General features: G+C 38.5%; 1 protein-coding gene across 2 annotated transcripts in view; it reads right to left on the reverse strand.

Annotated features, from left to right (window-relative positions):
- The window catches only part of prdm5 (PR domain containing 5), a 76,135-nt gene that overhangs the window by 18,004 nt on the left and 37,527 nt on the right, over positions 1-20,604 (reverse strand). For both annotated transcript variants that reach the window (XM_037541069.1, XM_017711460.2), the window contains exons 14-15: positions 11,014-11,099; positions 501-605 (exon numbers count right to left, since the gene is read on the reverse strand). In XM_037541069.1, coding sequence (XP_037396966.1) covers positions 501-605; positions 11,014-11,099 — 191 coding nt within the window. The remainder of the gene's footprint in view (positions 1-500; positions 606-11,013; positions 11,100-20,604) is intronic.

Raw genomic sequence — 20,604 nt, forward strand, 5'->3', positions numbered from 1 at the left:
AGCACATGCAGTACTAAATTCCAGATTTCCCAGGACTTAAATTGATTGTTTTGGTATGATTCAGACTTCTTTTTATAAATAATTATTAAACACTGAAACAAAAAAGTGACTGGAGGAACTATTTTCACAGTAGTGGAACACATACAAAAACAATATACTGATTAATTGATCCTGATGTTCCAGTTTGTCTGTTACTATGGTTCTGTAGAACAGTAATAAACAGCATAGTTGTGAACAGCTTTCTTAAAGTGTAGCTCAAAGGGTGTAGCATGGAGTGCTTGCGGGCGGTCCCACACCAGTACAAGATTAAATCCAATCATGGCTCCAGCCCCAGGATTGCACAGAGTTAAGGCCAGCCTAACTTCAGTGGTCTGAGGCTTCAACCTGACCAACGTCATACAGCACCCACAACCCACTGCTGTCTCTTCTCCTTCTGCAAGAGCCTGTGGACTGTGGTAAGGCTGTGTGAGTGTGTGTGAGGAGTGTGGTGCAGTACTAACGTCACACTGGAAGGGCTTCTCTCCGGTGTGTGTACGCATGTGCTCATCCAGACCTCGCTTCTGACTGAAGGCCTTGTTACACTCACTGCATTTATATGGCTTCTCCTGTAGGTAGGAGAGAGAGAAACAGACAAGACAGACAGAGAGAAAGACCATTAATAAATAGAAACTGCAAAAACAATGTTTTCATGAAAAATGCAAAATAACATTATTTTATTAAAAAAACAACAGATCCACACACATTAAAGAAAACACACGAACACGCACACACACAGACTGTTATATAACTGAAGATTCTGTAACGTAAACAAATTAAGTGTCTTTTCTGGAAATACACCTGGAACAAATTTCACAGGCCAAAGACTTACTCCCACTGCAATCCACCCTGCAGCAACACTCCTCCCCCCCACACACTTTTCATTCTTGTATATGTGATCGTTATCTAGCTTGTGTGAAACTGACCTGCACACACACACACATGTTGCCACACAGTATGGTTTAAAGTATGAAATAAGAAGAGGAAATGAGAAGAGTGCCAGCCAGGCACACTCTTACATACACACACAGGCAGACAGATAAAATGATAGGTATTAAGTAAATGAAGCTGATAACCAGTCAGGGTTTTTGTGCATATTTTGACCAATTCCAGTTTCAGACAAGAGTTGCTGTGGGTGTTCTGATGAATTAACGCTTTCCTGTAATCCAAGAAAGGTCCCTTATTTCAGTGAGAACAATACAAATCTGTCAACCAAGTCACATTATTTAGTCACCAATGGGTTTTACAGTTTCTCTCAAAATACATTTAATGAAACTGGGGTCAACTTAAGCTTTAACCTTCTGCAAATACGTTAACAAATTCTCGTTGTTTTCACCTTTAACACAATTTTCTATTTTTGATAGAAAAATATCAAAAAGATTTGGCCTGAGATATTCAGAAACATGCCATTTTTACTGTTTACTTTTTTCCAAATTAAAAAAGATTAACAATTTTTTACAAATGTATAATGGATGCTTAAATGTATGGACTTAGATGTGTGCTGGACCCTTCTTCTAAACTATGACCGATGATCTGGCCTACAGTTGTTTTGTCTGAATTTTACAGGAAATTTCAGTTCAGTATTCTATGCTCTTGCCTGTCTTTCAAGAATATGGGAAAAAGACAAAAGCAGGAAAATTTGTTTCTGTTTGTTTCTGAGAATTTTGGGTGAAATCTTTGGTCAGTTTAGTTGCAGGATTTAGTGTTTTGCACTCAAATGTATCTCTAGTAAAACTACCCAGAAAAAAAGAACCATTTCCCAGAGGTGTTATTCCAGCACATCTGCATGTTGTAAAATAATTTACAGCAAAATATCAGCTGACAGCACAGACAGCATAGCCATACAGTACTAATGAATGCTGAATAGTTTTAAACAATCCTGTTTATTTAGGTTGTTATTTACTGTGTGCTCGAATTGCTCAATTTACTAACCTAAGTTAAACTGCTTGATGGACACGTTTGCTTTTGTGGCATGTGTTTAGTATTTTATGGGGGTCAGACCATTCTGCAAATCAAATGTGCTATTTTGGCTAGCAAGCATCACTTTAATATCACGTTACTCGTTTTGAGAAAATGGCTTCGGAATGGACAAATACGTTCAAGCAACTGAGAAAAATCCATAATATATTTCAAGTCATATTGCAGTTGCAATATGTAGCATTATTATCACCGTACTAGTATTTTATCTATACTTTGTGACCCTAATACACACAATGCATTATCTCTTCTTCTGTGCAGCACAAGCCCATCAACATGCTCCACTCTGGATACTCCCTGGGCAATGTCAACTTCAACTCTGTGCTTGAACGCTTCAGTAAAAAAGCTCTTATGTGACAGGGTGCTGGACACAGATAGCACAGACCTGGCCCTGATTTAGCAGGTTTAGTTGTCATGGGAACAGGTGGACACAGGAAGAAAGGATCCTGGGAAACTGAGTTATCTTATGGCCCGAGCACACACACCCACACCCACACTCACCCACACCCACACCAAGTGCTGAAGATCAAGAGTGAATGTGTGCATGTGTGCTTGTCAAAAGACTTGGCAGAAAGAGATGGAGGGGCAGAGACGGGGAGATACTGAGAGAGCGAATGACAGAAAGAGGGAAAGAAAGCATGAGAGACAGAAAAGAAACAGAGTGAGAGAAAGCAAAAGAGACATACAGCAAGTGAGACTTACAGTAGTGCTGAATGATTTCTATACATCTGAATATGTAATCATTAGTTTTCTGATTAATATTACAAGTCTGATTTAAAAGCAAATAATGAAGCCCCCCAGCTTTGTTTTTAATATCTAAAAACATCAGCACAGGCACTTTTTCAGGTTTGAGGCATGAATGCTGAAAGTAGTGTGCCACATTGGCAGTGCACAAGCTCTGCATTAAAGGCTGAAATTTCCCCATTTATAACTTTGTAAGGCAATATTAAATCATGTAGGATATTATTTAAATCAGTTGTTGTGATTTTAAAAGTGCGATTTTAAAAGTGCGATGATATAAACATGATGAATCGTTCAGCCTTGAGTGAGAGAGTGTGAGAGAAAGACACATAGATAGAGAGAAGAGAGAAATAAAAAGAGAGACAGAAGGAAAAAGGAAAGCAAGAGAGTGAAAGTCAAACAGAGAACGAGAGAAAGAAAGTGTGTGAGAGAGACAGAAAGAGAAACAGAATTAGAGAAAGAAACAGTTTGAGAGACACAGTGAGAGGCAGAGAGAAATAACAAGAAAGACAGGGAGAAAGAAACAGCGAGAGAGAGAGAGAGAGAGAGAGAGAGAGAGAGAGAGAGAGAGATGGTGTCTCTGGTGTTTATACTCCACCATGCCAAATGAATTACTGGAAGAGCTCATTGTTGAATCTGTCAGTTTAACAAGTATCAGATCAGTCATAAAAATACTGGGCTGGAGTTTCAGCCGTACGACACACTTGCAAAAAATGCGAAAGGTCAAGGCTCAGAGACAAAGACAAAACACTGACGTGTAGAGGAGGACAGTGGTAAACCATCACATCTGCAGCAGCTGTCCATCTTTACTTTTTCTGACCCATAATCGTGAGATAGAGCTGTGCGTGGACGTCCAGCGTTTTTTTGTTAAGTCAAGGAAAACAAAATGTTTTTTTTTTTTTTTTTTTTTTTTTTGGGGGGGGGGGGGGGGGGGGGGGGGGGAGGGGGTGTAACAGAGTGTTAACGGTTTATATTTAACACCTGACTTTTTAATGGCTTGATTCAGACAAAAATGTAAGTAAAACTGCAGATTCGGCTTGGTTGTCTTTCTTCATTTTCTATGACATCATCAAAGCATCGTTCTCATTATGCCATCATCAACGCTGCTCTCGCTCTGCTGTGTGTCCGACGTCAGCTCATAACTTTTCCAGTAAAGAGGCAGGATCTCGGCGCTCTGAGGACTCTGCATTGATTCTACAGTCATGATGGTAGAGCCTGGTCTAATTGCACTGCAGTACAGCTCCAGTCTGAGCTGGAAATGTGTGTGAGGTGTAATTTCTTTAACACTAGACATCTGCTACTAAAACCTACCTGTTCTAAGGACTAAACTCTACCTGTTAGTCCTTACAAGTCACCTTTACTGCTGGCAAAATGACATCAAAAAAGTTCAGATTCTAAACTTTCAGTCAATAACATGTTTGTGTTATTTGTATTTGTATTGTTAGACAAATGACGCCATGATTCGAATGTAATGAAAACTTTTGCAATGTTTTCTTGTTATATATGCTCTAATAAAAAGTAGAAAGTACAGACTGGAACCGATGAATAGAGAATATAAACTGAATACAAGTCACTGCTTATTATGTAATTATAATAAGAAACCGCTTATTATATCACCTTCTGCTGAGAAGGTGATAGGCTACAGCCTCCCATCTCTCCAAGCAGACCCTTCTCACCCCGCACACGGACTATTTGATCCACTCCCCTCGGGCAGGAGGCTTCGGTCCATTCGGACCAGAACCTCCCGCCACAGGAACAGTTTCTTCCCCTCTGCCATTGGACTCAAGAACAATATATAATCACGTCACTTACCTCTTTATAACCCTGCCTTGGTCACTTTACTTGAATTGCACTACTCCACGTTGTATATAGTACTGTTGTACATGCCTTTTATATTTTTATTTTTTATTTTTATTCATTCTATCTATATTTTATATTTGCATAGAGTATTTATTTATGTGGACTTAATTTTGCATGCTTATTACTACTTGTTTTTATGTTGCACCTTCATGCCGAAGCAAATTCCTAGTCTGTGAATCCTGTTCAGTGACAATGGCAATAAAACTTCTTCTGATTCTAAATATGTACACTGTAAAAATGTAATATCAAGCAATACAACTGTTTTATTCAACTCAAACACACAGGGTGAACACACATTTTACACCCAGTGAAACTTCAAAATGAGCTTAAACTTCTGATTTGTTTAACTTTTTACACTGGAATAGTAAAATAAAAGTACCTCAACTTCTAAGGGTGAACAGTTAGATGTCACAGTTATTACCAGTAATAACAAAAAGCAAGATGATTTTAAAGTAATTATTTCTCAGTTGTAGCTCAGAAACAAGTAGACGAATTCTGTTGAAAATGCAGATTCTAAGCTTTCAATCAATTCCGCACTTGTAGGACATTGTAGGCAGTAAAAGACGTTTTACTGTGTTTTTTTTTGCCCAATAAAGCACTGGCTTAACCTTCTTATAGATCACTGCAACTTTCAGCAAAGTTTAAAAAATAACACCAAACTGATCACAGTTTTTACAATATATGGAGAGCTGATTTATCTTTCCAGAAAAAAAGTTAAAAGCCTGTATAGGAAGTGGGTATTACTACTCTGTATATTGTTCTGTTAAACATTCTTGTGTGTCCTGTCCTGCCCAGTTTGTCCACTGTCAAAATATTTTTTTCTCTTTCTTCTTCTGCCTGGTCAGCTGTCTCTGTCTTTCCTTTCACTTGAAGGGGTGGGAAAGGTGGGCAGCGGGGGTGTGGTGGGCAGGAGGAGTGAATGTAGGTGGAGGTGTGGGTTGGATGGCTGTGGTACCACATCATCTTATATCTGTACGACCATTAATAAACTATAAGTTGTGACATTAATAATGAAATAAAAAAGGAAAAATGAATGTCTCCGTAAAAGGACGGTTGTGGTGGTGTGGCCAAGGAATACTGGCCAGAAGATTTAATAAAACATATATATAAAAAAATATATATATATATTAATTTGATGAAAAGCTACTACTGTGTGTTAAGTCTTGTGTTGCAGAAAGATGAATGTTTCTGATTTGTCATTTCCTCTAAAGAAAAGGAAAAATCTGAACTTTAGACTCTGACAGAGAAAGTAAACATAAATCCATCATGTAACTATGTGAGTAATTACGTAATTGCGTTTAAATAGCATGGCACAGTGACAATAATAACAATAACAGAGGGCTGAATGTAGTAATTACAAATAAATGTTTTGGCTTACTTAGTATGCCCAAGTCAAAGCTGCATTTTGAATAAAATGTGTACCCAGGAAGACAAAAAAAAAAAAATGACACAAAGTCTGAATTTTCTCATTGTCCAATCATTATGGGGACATTTTTCCTACATGTGTGTGTAGGCGAGGTGCTGTTCAGCAGTTATTATGTGTCAGTGTGATGTATTAGTGTGCAGTATAAGACAGTGTGTAATGCAGAAGCACTGGACGGGCCTGCGGTATAGTAAACAAGGCCAAGTTTCTGTGGAAATTCTGTTTTTCTAATAAATGATAAAAGTAGCAAAGACTAACATCACAGCTTTTGATGAGTGAGCCACAGTCTTGAAACTTGCTACACTAGAATCTGAAAAAGGAAAGATCTTTATTTATGGATTATAGCATTAAACACCACAACTGTTTCATCAGTAACAATAATCATTTTCTCAGTGTCAGATACTCAGCTCTGTTTATTTTAACTGGGTTGAGAAGAGAATGGCCTAGCACGATCAAGTTTTGATATATAAGGCAGTATTAAGAGATAATCCTAGTCTTCTTAAATTGCTGTGGTTTGAGAGACTGGATTACGACCTGCACTGGCACCACTGCTACTGAGATTTTTTACTTTCCTTTTAAATCAGTTTGTCCACATAGTTAAAAAGTTGAAGATTTTATTATGATAATATTATAACATAAACTTCGTCTCCCCTGAGCCCACCATGTTGAATATTTGAAACTTTCGCTATGATGTGATGCACATGCGCACTTACACTTTTCTACTGGGAATGTAATCAGATAAATGCATTTACGCAGCTATTATTCTTCTGTTTAATTGATTATTTACAGGATTACTCACCTCATTCAATCGGAAAGAAGCTGTATTCCGAACAGCCTCAATCGGACTAGTCTATTCCGACTAGGGTGTATACACAGATATATTATACTCCGATTAAGCTATTCATCGAATTATTAACGGATTATAAGGCTGCATGTAAACATGCCTACAGTGAAGCACTGATTTAGTAATATTGTGTAACGTAGCACTTTTGCATCCAAATGTATCTTCACTTTCCTTGTTCAAACTGGGATGGACGATTGTTTGCCATGTCCTCATTTCACCTACTGAACACACAGCACATCTGAGCTGAAGAAGAGATACTCCCTACACACAAGAGAGTGTGTGTGACTATGTTTGCTTAGTCACAGTAAGCTCCAGCTTACTGAAGCATAGCAAATCAAAGGGTATGGAGATAAGCTTTTTCATACCCTTGGATATCCTTCAAACACACAGACACTCATGCATGCACCGTGGTTGAATTGTAAAAAGAATTCAAAAGGGACGTTGGGTTCAAAGTACAGGGCAGGAACTGTAGCTTACTTACTTTTTTAGCGCTGACAAAGTCTTAACCCAAAGTCTTATCGGACATCCCTTGGCTTATACAGTCTTTAATCTGCGCATTTGTTTATACAGAAATAAGTTTAAGTTGTAATTCTAAAATTATTAAACTTTTTCTAATGAAAATGCATGGAATTTTCTACATAAGCACCTCCTGGGTACAAACTTCTTTTTGCCCTGTTGTGATGACAACTTGGAGTGTAAATCTCTAATGTGGATGGAATATCTCTAATGAACTGAAATATCATTAACACACATGTCAGGGTAAACCGCAGAACAGGTGTGTATTACAGTTATATCAGGTATATTTGTTTATCAGGTATATTTATTTATTTATTTTAGTATGTTTTGATTTTTCCATCTGAATTTACGTGACCAAATTGTAAAGCAAATTATTCAGTAACTACATGAAATAAATGTCAATTTATTTATGTGGTAGAAGTTCCCCTCAAATTAACAGAAAGTGTTATATGATCATATACATACTATACACTATATACTATATACATGCTATATGTTTACAATTTACTGCTGAAAGCCAAAAATCTTACTTTCTTTGTATTATTTTATAAAAATAATATTTGTATTAATTTTTTATTAAAATAATATTTTAGTAAGTACATCACTGAAAAGACACCATCTGTTTATAGTTTATAGCCCAGATTTGTGGGAAAATAGGTCGACTTTCAGTAGACCAAAATTTGTGAGTTCAGCTTCTTTTATTATAAGGGTTTAAAATTACATCACCCTTCTATTTGACTGGAAAAAAGACCCCCACCTTTAGAATGTAGCTTATGAAATATGAAAGTTATGAAGAATATGATGAAGTGCATTTTGGATCCAACGGTGGTGGCAAGAAATTGAAGAGGTTAAGGTGTGAATTCCACAAAATATTTCTAAATCTCTGCATAACTCAATGGTTTAGATGTAAATAAAGTCATGCACAGTAGTTTGAAGTGAAATACGGCATTCTAGAAAAACTTAGTCAGTGGTGGTGACAGGAACCAGACATCAAACGCATTTAATGCCTCTTAAAACTACATTACAGAAAGTTACTACATGAAATGGTAACAGATACAATGTCTGATACCTGAGGCACTGTTTTATATTAGTTTTGAGAAAGATTTGGCCTGAATCGCGTTTGCATGCAGGCATACAGGGCATTATAAGGCAAAATATTGCTCAAAGGAAACTTTTTTTTCTTTCAAGATTTAGTACTATTTTACCATAATCAATGTTTTATGAAACTTCAAAGACGTGTAGGGTCACTGGATAGTAAATAGATTTGCTTTGTAGGCACTGCAACCCCTGGTTCCTATCACTACCACTGTAAAGAAAGTTGGTATGTTCTGCTACAGTGCTCCATTTCATGTAAAAAATGAACCTCTGAATTACTTTGTTTACCTTAACAATTGAATTATTTAAAAATCTTTAAATATTGGAATCCCCCTTTAGTCCAAAGGAGATGGGCCAAGGGGATAGCAGAATGATTTTTTTTTGCCTGGAGGAATGCCATCCCCTTGCCTCCTACCTCTAATTGAACTGGGTTCTCTCCAAATCCTGTTTCACCATCTGGTAAAAAAGTGCATTTGCTTGTATTTGAGAAAAGACACTCTGAGACAGCTCATCCTGTGGAGAAGAGGCATTTTCCTAACCAGCTAAATGACATGATGCCTAAAAATATCCACAGAAACAGTTTTATAATCCTGTTGCTGTACATAGTGCTGTAAAATTCAGTCTATCCCCATGAGGCTCACACACAGATGCTCATATGCACTAATATTAGTGTTGTGGAAGTTGATAAGGCAACAACATGCTAAATTATTAATGTTTTAATGCTATTTTCTAGACTGACCATTAGAACCAGTCGCAGTTCTACCCTGAAGCCCAACGGCAAAATTAAATGAAAAACTCCGTTTAAACTTTCTTCAAAAAAAACTGTTATTTTCAGTTACTCCCATGCTGTGAATTTGACAGCCCTAACCAATATATAAACATATTGCCCCTCTTAATAGCTCCCTTATAATAAGAGACAAGCTTACATGTTTTGTTGATTTTCTAAATGAAAGTAAGAAAGCACATCCTCTACAGAGAACTCAATTAAATTTCTACACAATTTTTAATGCACAATTTCTGGTTATACACTACTCACAAAAAATTAGGGATATTTGGCTTTCGGGTGAAATTTCAGGATGAACCTAAAATGCACTCGAACCTTTACAGGTGAACTTAATGTGACCTTCTCTAAACTTTTGAATGTCCAACTGTTCAATGTTTCAGTACTTTTTGCACAACTTGCTGTTCTCTAACAGGGCAAGGTGGTGGTGTTAGTTTGGGCAGGTGTGTCTAGTCAATACAGAACTGCCCTACACTTTGTGAACGGTACAGTGACCCAGTGGCCCATACTAATGAATAACATCATTAATCCAGTCATTGTGCCTCTGCATGAACAACACAGGCCTAATTTCATCTTCATGGACGACAATGCTTCAGCTCATCGAGGTCGCATCATTAGGGAACGGCTGCTGGAGACTGGGGTACCTCAAATGGAGTGGCCTGCACTTTCTCCAGACCTGAATCCCATAGAAAACCTATAGGATCAGCTGAGTCCCCATGTAGAGGCTCATAACTCTGTACCCCAGAACCTCAATGATCTGAGGGCCGCCCTGCAAGAAGAGTGGGATGCCACGCCTCAGCAGACAATGAGTCAACTTGTGAACGGCATGAGACGTCGTTGTCAAGCTGTAATTGATACTCGAGGGCACATGACAAGTTATTGTAATGTAATGTAATGTAAGTTCTTGTAAGTCGCTCTGGATAAGAGCGTCTGCTAAATGCTGTAAATGTAAATGTAAATGTAATTGAGACATTGACATTTTTTGTTGGGGTATACCCACCACTTTTGTTGGCTTTTGTTTCAATAAATTGCTTGAGATGAGGAAATCACCATTGCATGCTTCTACTTAAATGCCCTACTTTCATGATATAATATCACTGTAGCGTAAACTTTTTACATTTTCCATAAATTTCACCCGAAAGCCAAAAATCCCTAACTTTTTGTGAGTAGTGTATATTTCAATAGAGTGGAAAAATATAAATGTGCCACAGCTTTTGCACAGGCCACATTATATGTTTTATGTTTTCCCAATATGTTAAAATCAGCAAATAACCCGTTATTGTGAATTAAAATGTGCAGCCCTTTGTTGTTGTTAATTTATTTTTACCCAGTAAATCAACAAAACGTGATGTGACCAGGGATGCCCAAATCTTTGCATAGACTGCAAATACAGAGACACACACACACACACACACACACACACACACACACACACATAAAGGTGTTAGTTAAAGGTGGTATGGGAAGGCAAGAGGACAGAGAAAACATATTCATTCAGGCAAACCCATGCTTTACCCAAACATGAACAGAACCACTCAAGCACAGACAGAGAGACAGATGAACAGACAGAGAAGTAAAGAAATATTCATCCGCTATGAGTGTGCATGTGTGCAGATATGTGCATGGGAAAGAATGTCCATATGTGTCGGTCAGCTCATCAGGAATATCAGTTGGTCAGATGTTTATGCATTTGTGGGCGTGTAAGGGAGGGAGAAAGTGGACGGAACTGTTCGGTCTTACCCGAGTGTGTGTACGGATGTGCATCTTCAACCCATCATTCTTGCTGAAGGCCTTGTCACAGTAAGGGCACTGATAAGGGCGTTCACCTAAACACACACACATAATCATGATCATCACCACACTGGAGCACACCTTGTTTAAATACAGTTGTCAAGCCAACAGACAGCCCACAGACAGTCAGCCCACAGACAGGAGTGGATCTAATAAGAGCCAAGACATGAGCTGAGAGGACTTGATGCATATGAGAATGGCAAAATCTAAGGCACAAATATAACATCATGACACTTGAAGACATGTTCACAATAATGATATGCATCAGAATCCTTTGCATTTTTTGCAGAAAAGTTGTAAAGTATAAATGCCACATTCTAAAATAGTACAACAGTCATGCAAGTGGAATTTAATTTCAGAGCTGAAAATATGTGGCAATTTTCTGTTGGCACTCTGCTTAGACACACATCCAACCGCCCAGGGCCTTTTAACTGGTGCTTCTGCAAACTGTAATGCACTTAATATCTTCAACTACTGCTGAATAACTGAAAACAGAAAGGAGCACTGTAGTGTAGTGTTCACTACAGTATGTGTGCTCTGTGGCTATACTGCTGAAAATGGACAGTCATGGTGTGAGGCACTGAGGCACAGTTAAGTTATGGAAGGGAAGTGAAATTAAAAGACCCAGAATACAGAAAATTGAATGTCTCTTGCTTTTTGGAAATGAAAGTTTGATGTAAACACCATTTCAAAAAGTTTTAAAACATGTTCTGTCTACAGTCCATTTAATCCATACATGGGAACTAAATTAATCATGATGTCACAAAGTCTGTGTTGTCACAATAACATGTTCAGGTCATTAACAAACAGCACACATAATGCCCCCCAAAATCGTCCGCCCTCCAGTTTCAGCAGCTTTGGCATAGTGCGAAATTCCCATTCCCCTCTTTGCCAATATCTGTAAGGAAATTCAAACTCAGAAGCTCCCGTCTTAGTAGGGCATTTAAACAATATTTGTTATTCTTACAAAAAATCACTTCTGAAAACAATATTTAAGTATCGCTAACAGTGTTGTAGTTCTGCATACACAAAATCACAGCAACACACAACACTATTTCCATTTGTATGAATATTTGTCTCTATTAGTTGTTTTCCGTCAAACTGAGGTGAAAAGTTTTTGGGTATGGTAACTAATGTTATACAGAGTAAAGGTGTCCACAGTGGACTTAATCTCACTGTAAACACAATACGCTGTTTTAAGCAGAAAGACGAGTTACAGGAAACCCAGGCAATCTTCGATCGGAAGTGAGGTGGCTGATAGTGGTGGGTGCCCATTATTTTAGCAGTTTTTACGTCAAAGTAAACAAACACACATATCTCTCCGCAAAACATTAATTTAGGTGAGTAAAACAATGACATTTGTCCAGAATGTACAGCAGATATGCTCTCAGTTTGTTGATTAATTAAAGAATATGTGCTTCAGTTTTCAATATACTTCTCTCTTTCGCCAATATTTTGAGTACATTGCATATAAACACATATATAATCGAGTTCTGTATAGAGCCAGCACTGCTAATCTAACCCTTTCCTCTATCGTCCTGATCTCTATCTAGGCTGACCCACAGTGGGCGGGGTCACCCAGGCCACTCCCCATTGCACATCAAAGTCCTGCTGCTCTGACTGGGAGATGCTATCTCACCACACTCAATGGAGCTGCAAACAGAGAATGACAAGCTGTCAATCACAGAAGGGGTGGACACGTGGATCTGTTTTAGGTTAAGCTGATTTGGGTAGCAGATAGCAAAACGCAGCTCTGATTAGAGGTCTGAAGGCCTGTACTGTGAGCTAACTCAGCTCAGGCACCTCACAAATCATCAAGGACTTATCATTTTGCTCGTTTGCTTACGGATGCTAGTGACTATGTCTGGAGTAATGCCTAATTAACAGAAACTTGAACTTGAAAAATGACTTTTGCATCGGCAAAAACCTCACATGGGTCAAAAAGATACCACAGGCATGCTCATGCACTCAACAATTTTCTTTTCATTACAAAGAGAGGAGCTGCTGGTTAGGTAAAGCATGGCTTTTTGCTGACTATCCCATGTACAAAAGGCTATAAGGACATACGAATCTGTAGGGGTCACAGCAGAAACGTGAATAAAATCGGCTTCAGAACATAAAATTCTGTTTCTAAGTAAAATGCTCCACACAAATATGCCAATGTTAGCATTTCACACACAAATGCTCATGTGGCCAGTTTCATTTGAAAGGCAATAGAGGCCAGTTAGCATGACTATGTATTGCCACTGTGGTTAAAAAAAAAAAAAAAAAACCTGGCAACCTTCAGTTGTTAAACACAACTCAAAATGAGATTAGCTTGTATAGCTGGATTTTATTATTAATTTTTTTGCATGCTTGTGTGAAAGTATTCCTGAAACTGTGTCCAGTATGTGCTGGATGTACATGCAGTTGCGGCACGCACGGAATGAATCACTCTGCTGCTTTTGGGAAAGACGGAAAATCTCTGTCTTGCGCAGGCCTCTGTTCCGCTGGCTGTATCAGTCACCACTGGGAAGCGGACAGGAACCTAGGCCCATGAAACAAAGCCTTATTCTAATTTCAGCTCTTTCTGGGCTAATGAAATAAGGCTTTGCTGGATGGAGAATGGCTCCCTTTGGAATAAGTAATGTGTCTGGCAAGTGGGACAGATCCTCAAGGAAACACGAAATGGCAAAGCATAACTTAATAAGATGCAGCCTTTAGAGAGATGCCAACTGCTCCGCATATGTGTGCGTTGCTGACTACACAACAATCTAATTTCTAATTCACGTTGTTAGTGTAACCTCTTAAGGGACTAATTGTTGGACAGAAAAACATGTTGTTTAATTAGATAAAGTGAGAGATTGTTGGAAAATGTGTTTTTTTTCCCTGTGAGTAATAAGGTTAATTAGCTCGGCTTCGGGGGAGTTAACAGGGTAAGATCCTCATTAAGCTGAAGATTGCTCTCAAGGCAAATCTGTGGTGAAATTACCAGCTACACATGATGGCGTTAGTTTAACCCAGCAGCTCTCATTCCGCCTCTCACATTACTTTGATGGTTTCATCTCCAACTCAATTAAATTCAGTTCAGTGCCGTTTTGATATAGATACTTCAGTGTCAGTTGTGTGGAATGTGATCATATATCTATTCTTAAATTGACAGTGTAGCTACAGCAAAATGGACCCCCAGCAACTAAAAAACCTGGAACACATTTTTTTTTCATTTACTAGCTCTGCCCTAGCATAAATATAGGATATGATCTTTTAATAATCAGAAAATGTTTCACTGCTTTTTTTATCTCTGTAATTAAAAGATAAAAGATTCATACTAACTAAATGCATAAGATTTCAATTAGTGCCACACAATGTACTGTTTGTTAATCATTATTACAACATTTGCCTGTATTTTCTTTTAATTACAAAAAAGAGCTGTTGGTTATGTACAACATGGCTTTGTCAGATTCTCTGATGGGTTTTTGTGGGTGTTTTGATGAACCAAGGCATTCACATCACCAAATAATCAAAAATAATTTAGTCAAAAATAATGCAGGCCAGTCTTTCATGTCACATATAGTGCTCACCACTGTGGTTTGCCAATAGCAATCACAATATGGTATTCTGTCCTTATCAGGATCCCCCAATATCAGCAGAAGCAGGTCTGTGTCAACAGTAAGAACTTAAATATCATTGAAAACATCACTGCACCGAACTACTCCACTTCCCCACCATTTCCAGCTCTCAAAATGAAACAGTGATAACCAATCCAGAAGTTTAAGAACAACAAGCCTCATTCACCGAATGTTCTTAAGAAGAAATTTCTTCTTAAAACTCACTTCTGCAGTTTTCTTATTTGGACTTTGTTCTCAGGCAAGAACAGAATCCAAAGAACAAGAAAGTGCAAACAATTCTATGGTTTAAGGCTGCAGAACAAATCCGACCTACACTTTTTCTTAGGACTTTTCTCAAGATCAAATTTAAGAAAAAACTTAGGAAGATATTGGTGAATGAGGCCCAGTGTTCCTCAATGAGCAAATCAGGTATTTCACCCTTTACAGTGCACTACATCATCAAAACATTCAGAGCATCTGAAGAAATCTCTCTGTGCAAAGGGCAAGGCCACAAACCACAACTAACTCCCCATAGCCTTCAATCACTAAGACAGCACAGCATTAAAAACTGGCATGATTCCAAGATAGACATCACACAGGCAAAAACTGTCTTAAATGCAAGTTACAAATTTAAGTTAAGACTATGCCCAGCATAAGCCATTTGTCAGCAAGGTTCCAAGACGCAGCTTACTTCTCTGGGCTCGAGCCCATCTTAAATGGACTGAGGTACATTGGAATGCACAGTAGTCTGACGAGTCAACCTTTCAGCCTGTTTATGGAAATAATCAAAGTCGTGTTTCTCAAAGAAGAAAGGGAACACCTGAACTGTTACCAGCGTAAAGTTCAAAAGCCTGGGTATGTCATGTTATGGCGTGTATGTGTGTATACACTAACCTTTTGGAACAACCTCTGCTGCCTCCAACATCTATTCCATATCCATGCTTATTCCAACATGACAACACCAAGCCACAATTGCAAGTGTTATAACAGCATGGTTGTGTAAACAGTGCAGGTTCTAGACTGACTTACATACAAACCAGACCTGTCTCCCTTTGAAAATGAGGCCTATGAAGTGTAAAATACAATGAAGTCCCTGTACAGTCATGCAGCTGAGGACTTGTGTAGTGGAAGAAAGGCAAAAAACTGAGGTTGGTAAAGAGTTGTTTTAGCAGGCCTTGGTCAAGTTCTATCCTGAACCTTCCGCCATTCCAGAATTCTTGCTCCATCCTTTCAAGGGCAGATTATTGACAAACAAGCCAATCTAAACCCCAGATGTGCTGTGAGAACATCAGAGAGAAGCTGTCCTTTGTGTAACAAGTGGTGTATCAGGTTGAAGCTTGTATTTCGTACCAGAACAGCTCTGTGGAACACATTAGAGAGGCAATTCAATTGAGGCAAAGTGCAGAAGTGAATTCTGGGACTGTGAAGGAGACTTGCAGTTTTATAAAGCTTGTAAAGCTGCATTAGGCTAAGCCAAAAAGAGCCCACAGTCTTGCTAGGAGCAGATGGTCTTAGGATTGACTAACAGTGCTACAATACTGAAGCTACATTAGACTATTTGAAGCTCTACTGCTTGGATATACATAGCTAATTTGTACTGCTGGCTTTCCTGTCTCTGAGCACTGATGCAAACTCTTAACAGCTTAGGCCATGTGTAACTGAGAATCAGGCAAGGCTCCAGGCACCGGTCTCAAAGTACAACATATTCCAATTTAATACACAGTCAATTTAACTCAGCCAAACTGAAGTGTGACAGTTTCAGCCAGATGCCGTTATGATGGGATTTTCATCTTATTGTTATTTTGATTTAACGCAGCCACTAAGGGATTAGCCTGTGTGATAGCTGATGTGTGTAGCTGTGTGCGCGTAAAGAAAAAGAGAGGCTAATTGATTTAACATGCTCTGTAAGGGGACACCATGTGTGTGTGACCCCTGGGTGTCTCCACAGTCTACCTTTAGCCCCAGCCGTCCCTAGCGGCCCCCAATGCCCCAGCCAGCCAATCGATTCATTTGGCACCCCTCTAGCGTGTGTGTGTGTGTGTGTCTGGTGCACAGATGGCTGTCCCCGTCGCATGCTTTGCCCGCTGAGCATTTCATTGGGGTTATGCGCAGAGCTTTGTAGCTCTATGGCTGCAGTCTGATATACATTAGCCTTGTCCATCAGGGATTTAGTCTTGGCTTCTTCCTCTTCAGCCAGACATAGAAAAGATCTATACATACTTTTCTGTCTACACACAGAGAAAGAGCGAGGGGGTAGGATGAAGAACTGGCATAATATTAATGTTTTAGCAGATAAACTGTGGCTTTTATCACTCAGGGTGATGCACAATATCTATTTGACCTACTAACTGACCAGCAGGCTTTCATAAAACTGCCTTAACGTTTCACTTATTTGATGATTTTATTGTCAGTGATCTGCAACCTCATAGTCTAATCACACATGAATTACACCAGCTTTGTACTTGAAGCAGCCAGTAAAGCCTAACATATAGTAGTAAAATGAGTCCGCGATGCTGGTAAAAGCTACACAGATCAACGTATTGCTAGGTACATACAGTACTGTACAAAACTTATAGGCCATCCTTCACTTATTCACTTCTGCTTTTCATGATCCAAGTAGTCTTAAACATATTCAATTATGCTGAGGTCTTGTTTTTTGGTTGGACAGTCCAACAGCTTCTTTGTTAGATTCAGAAATGTTCTTCTTTTTTTTTGACTATTCCTTTTTCCCAGTAAGGGCTTCTTTACAACTGCACATCCTTTCAGACCCGTAGCGCTGAGATGTCTTCTTACGATGATCAAAAACTGTGGATTTTTTCACATCTGAAGCAAGAATGCTATCTCTCAAAGATGAAATCATTGCTTATCTGATTATCTCATATCTAACATTTTTGGTGGTAAACCAGGACTTGCATGTTTTATAAGGAGTCACATTTTCTCTAAATATTAAATAATGCTTTAACACCATTTTTTCCTACTTACTTTCTTTATATTTCCCCTTTCTATGCAGGTGGATTATTGAAAAAAAAATATTTGCAAAAAGCACCAAGCACAAATGTGACCGTTTGAGATGAAGGGCTTGTGTAAATCCACTCATACCAGCACAACACACACCAACACACCATCACCACCATGTCAGTGTTGCTGCAGTGCTGAGAATGATCCACCACCCAAATAGTACCTGATCTATGAGGAGCTGATGAGTTTTCTTTTACACACACACACACACACACACACACACACACACACAAAACACTCTGAGATCCCAGTGTTTCTACAAAGACCTTCCAAAAGCTCATCACAGCTGTCCTCACATAGACACATATGGGTCACACAGATAACACCGACAACTAAATAAAGAGCACAACTAAATGTGCAACTGCATACAATAGAAAAGCTTGGGGGTCATGAATAACCACAGTTCACATCTAGTCTACTACTTGCGTATGACTTTCCAAATTCCAGCTCAGAAATGATGAGTCCATACAAGAATACCACACACATGAGCAAGAAGGATGACATTTCAGGATTCAGATGTGCAGATGTTGATGCTGACCCTCTGTAAGAGACAGTATGTCCCATGTCTGAACACTACAGCACACACAAAACTACTGTGAGGGGACAGACTCCTACAGAGAGGACATCCAGAGGAATTATCCATAACCAGACACACATACATGCACACAGTATCGGACATGCGTGCACATGTACACAACCCACACAGAGAAAGACACATGGTTGAGCTTTCTCTCCCTCACACACACGCATCCTCTCTGTATCTAAGCCAAACTGAACACATATGTAGAACTTTCTTTACTGTACTATTGTATTTCATATTGATACAGTATCTCATATGGATGTTATAAAGTGCTCTTTCAAGACTGCAGTCCTGACATTCAATATCATTGTGTCCAATCCATGTCTTTGCCTGTTAGGATTTAACTGTTGCATAAACCATTTGTCAGAGAAAAGAAAGTGTCCATAATCTGAAATATAGTATTTGGTATCTTACATGTCAAATGGTTCTTTGTAGCTTAACAACTCTGAGGGCTTTTTAACATTTTTTTTATAGTGGTGGTTTTAGGATCCAGGGGTCCCGATGTCTACATTACCAATATACTTTATTTACTATCCAAGGTTAGTAAAGTCCAATATCTATGTGTGTCTTCTAAGTTTTATATATAATGTTCATAATGGTAAAATAGTGATAACTCAGAGTAATCAGTGTAATTCCCCCTTAACCCAAGCAAGACAGTAAGCTTATACAGCTAGTTTTAGGGACACTGTGTCTAATGAGAAATTGAGCTGAAATAATTTTACTTATGTATTTCTACCAGCTACACAAAGGGATCTCTCAGACACACACACACACACACACACACACACAGGTAATGTAAACAGTTTATGTACTAGTACTTCACAGTGTCAAAACAGTGTAGCAATACTTATCACAGTATTACATACTTAATTATCAGGACTAATTCTTTAATTAAATAACAACAATAAGTATAAACAATAATGAGAGATAACACCAATCCAATACCAGGTCTCGGTATGGAGGCGATTTCTGCAGAAATGCTAGATATCGGAGGGAAAAAAGTGATCCAATCCTGACTAAATCTATCCTGAAATTGCACTCACTCACACTGTGTGATGTGCTGTTGTTAGCTGTGTAGTACTTCCTGTAGGGTAGCAGAGTGTTGGAGAAGTTTCCGTTTGATGGCCTACTTTTAGATGCTCATTTTAAGTGAAGTGCTTCTATGAAAAACAGATCATTTTAAAGCTTAGTCCTTTTAAAGAAAAAATATCAGTGCATATATCGGATTTGACCAATAGTTGACGTAACAACATCAGAATCACAACGTGAAAAAGTGGTATTGTGCCTTCTCTAGCTAAAACCCATTTACTTAAACACAGTGTGATTAAAGTTTTAGGTCAACTCACTGTTAACCTTCCCTTCAGCACACACTGAATGAGGCAATGTTTATTTTGTGGAGCTACTAAAGGCATCAAATTTAATGTGATAAATTAACACCATGACTCTTTAAAGCATGTTTCTAGTTTGACCTTTCAATCGACCCACAGCAGCACAGGCTATAGTCCAGCGTGCCTCTGCGCTGTGTGTTGCAATGATAAACATAGCTTTTAAAGTAAACCTTCGGCATCTTAGCAGGTAGGAGATCTATGGATAAATCAACAAGCAGCAAACTAACAAAAGCAATAACTTAGTGGAAAGCTATAAGTACTATCAAAACAAGACAAAGCTGCAATATGTAAGATTTCTTCGTCAAAACAGAAAGAATTTACACCTCTGAGTCAAGATAATTTGCTAAAATATGGTGTTGATAAATGTCTCTGTAAAGCCTGAAACATTCATTCTAAAGACAGAGCTGTTGGATCAGATTTGGCGGGAGTGTTTCGGACCACGTCAGGACGTCAGGTATTGACATCACACACAGATTTAAAGCGAAGGTCCAGCTCGATGTGGGCTGGTTACCTGAGCAAAGTTGGTAGGGGTGTTGCTCACAGTGCTGAAAGTTAGTGAAAGAAAGGAGTAAGATATCGCTGAATATGGAGACACCGGAACAGCAACAGAGCTGGTGTTCTAACAATTTATCCTACCCATGCAGCTTTAACACAGCAGTGTGACAGTGAGAGGCTACAATCATGGAGCAGCTAGAACATGCCACCACGGTTACTTTCACTGGAAATCAGTGAACAAAACTAAACTGCGTTCACCCTGTTTCCATGCTTAAGTTGCGTTCACATTAATTTCAGGTTCAGGTTCATAATAAAATAATCACAATAAATCTTATTACATTGTGTACATAATTGCAATTCATTGCAAGTCACTATTTTATTTATTTTACAGCAGAAATGGTTAATTCATTTAACATTTGAACACTTTCACATTAGTAAAATGAATTACACACCCTAAAATGAAATAAATCAA

This window comes from Pygocentrus nattereri, chromosome 9 (genome assembly GCF_015220715.1).
Source record: "Pygocentrus nattereri isolate fPygNat1 chromosome 9, fPygNat1.pri, whole genome shotgun sequence".
NCBI classification, from domain to species: Eukaryota; Metazoa; Chordata; class Actinopteri; order Characiformes; family Serrasalmidae; genus Pygocentrus; species Pygocentrus nattereri.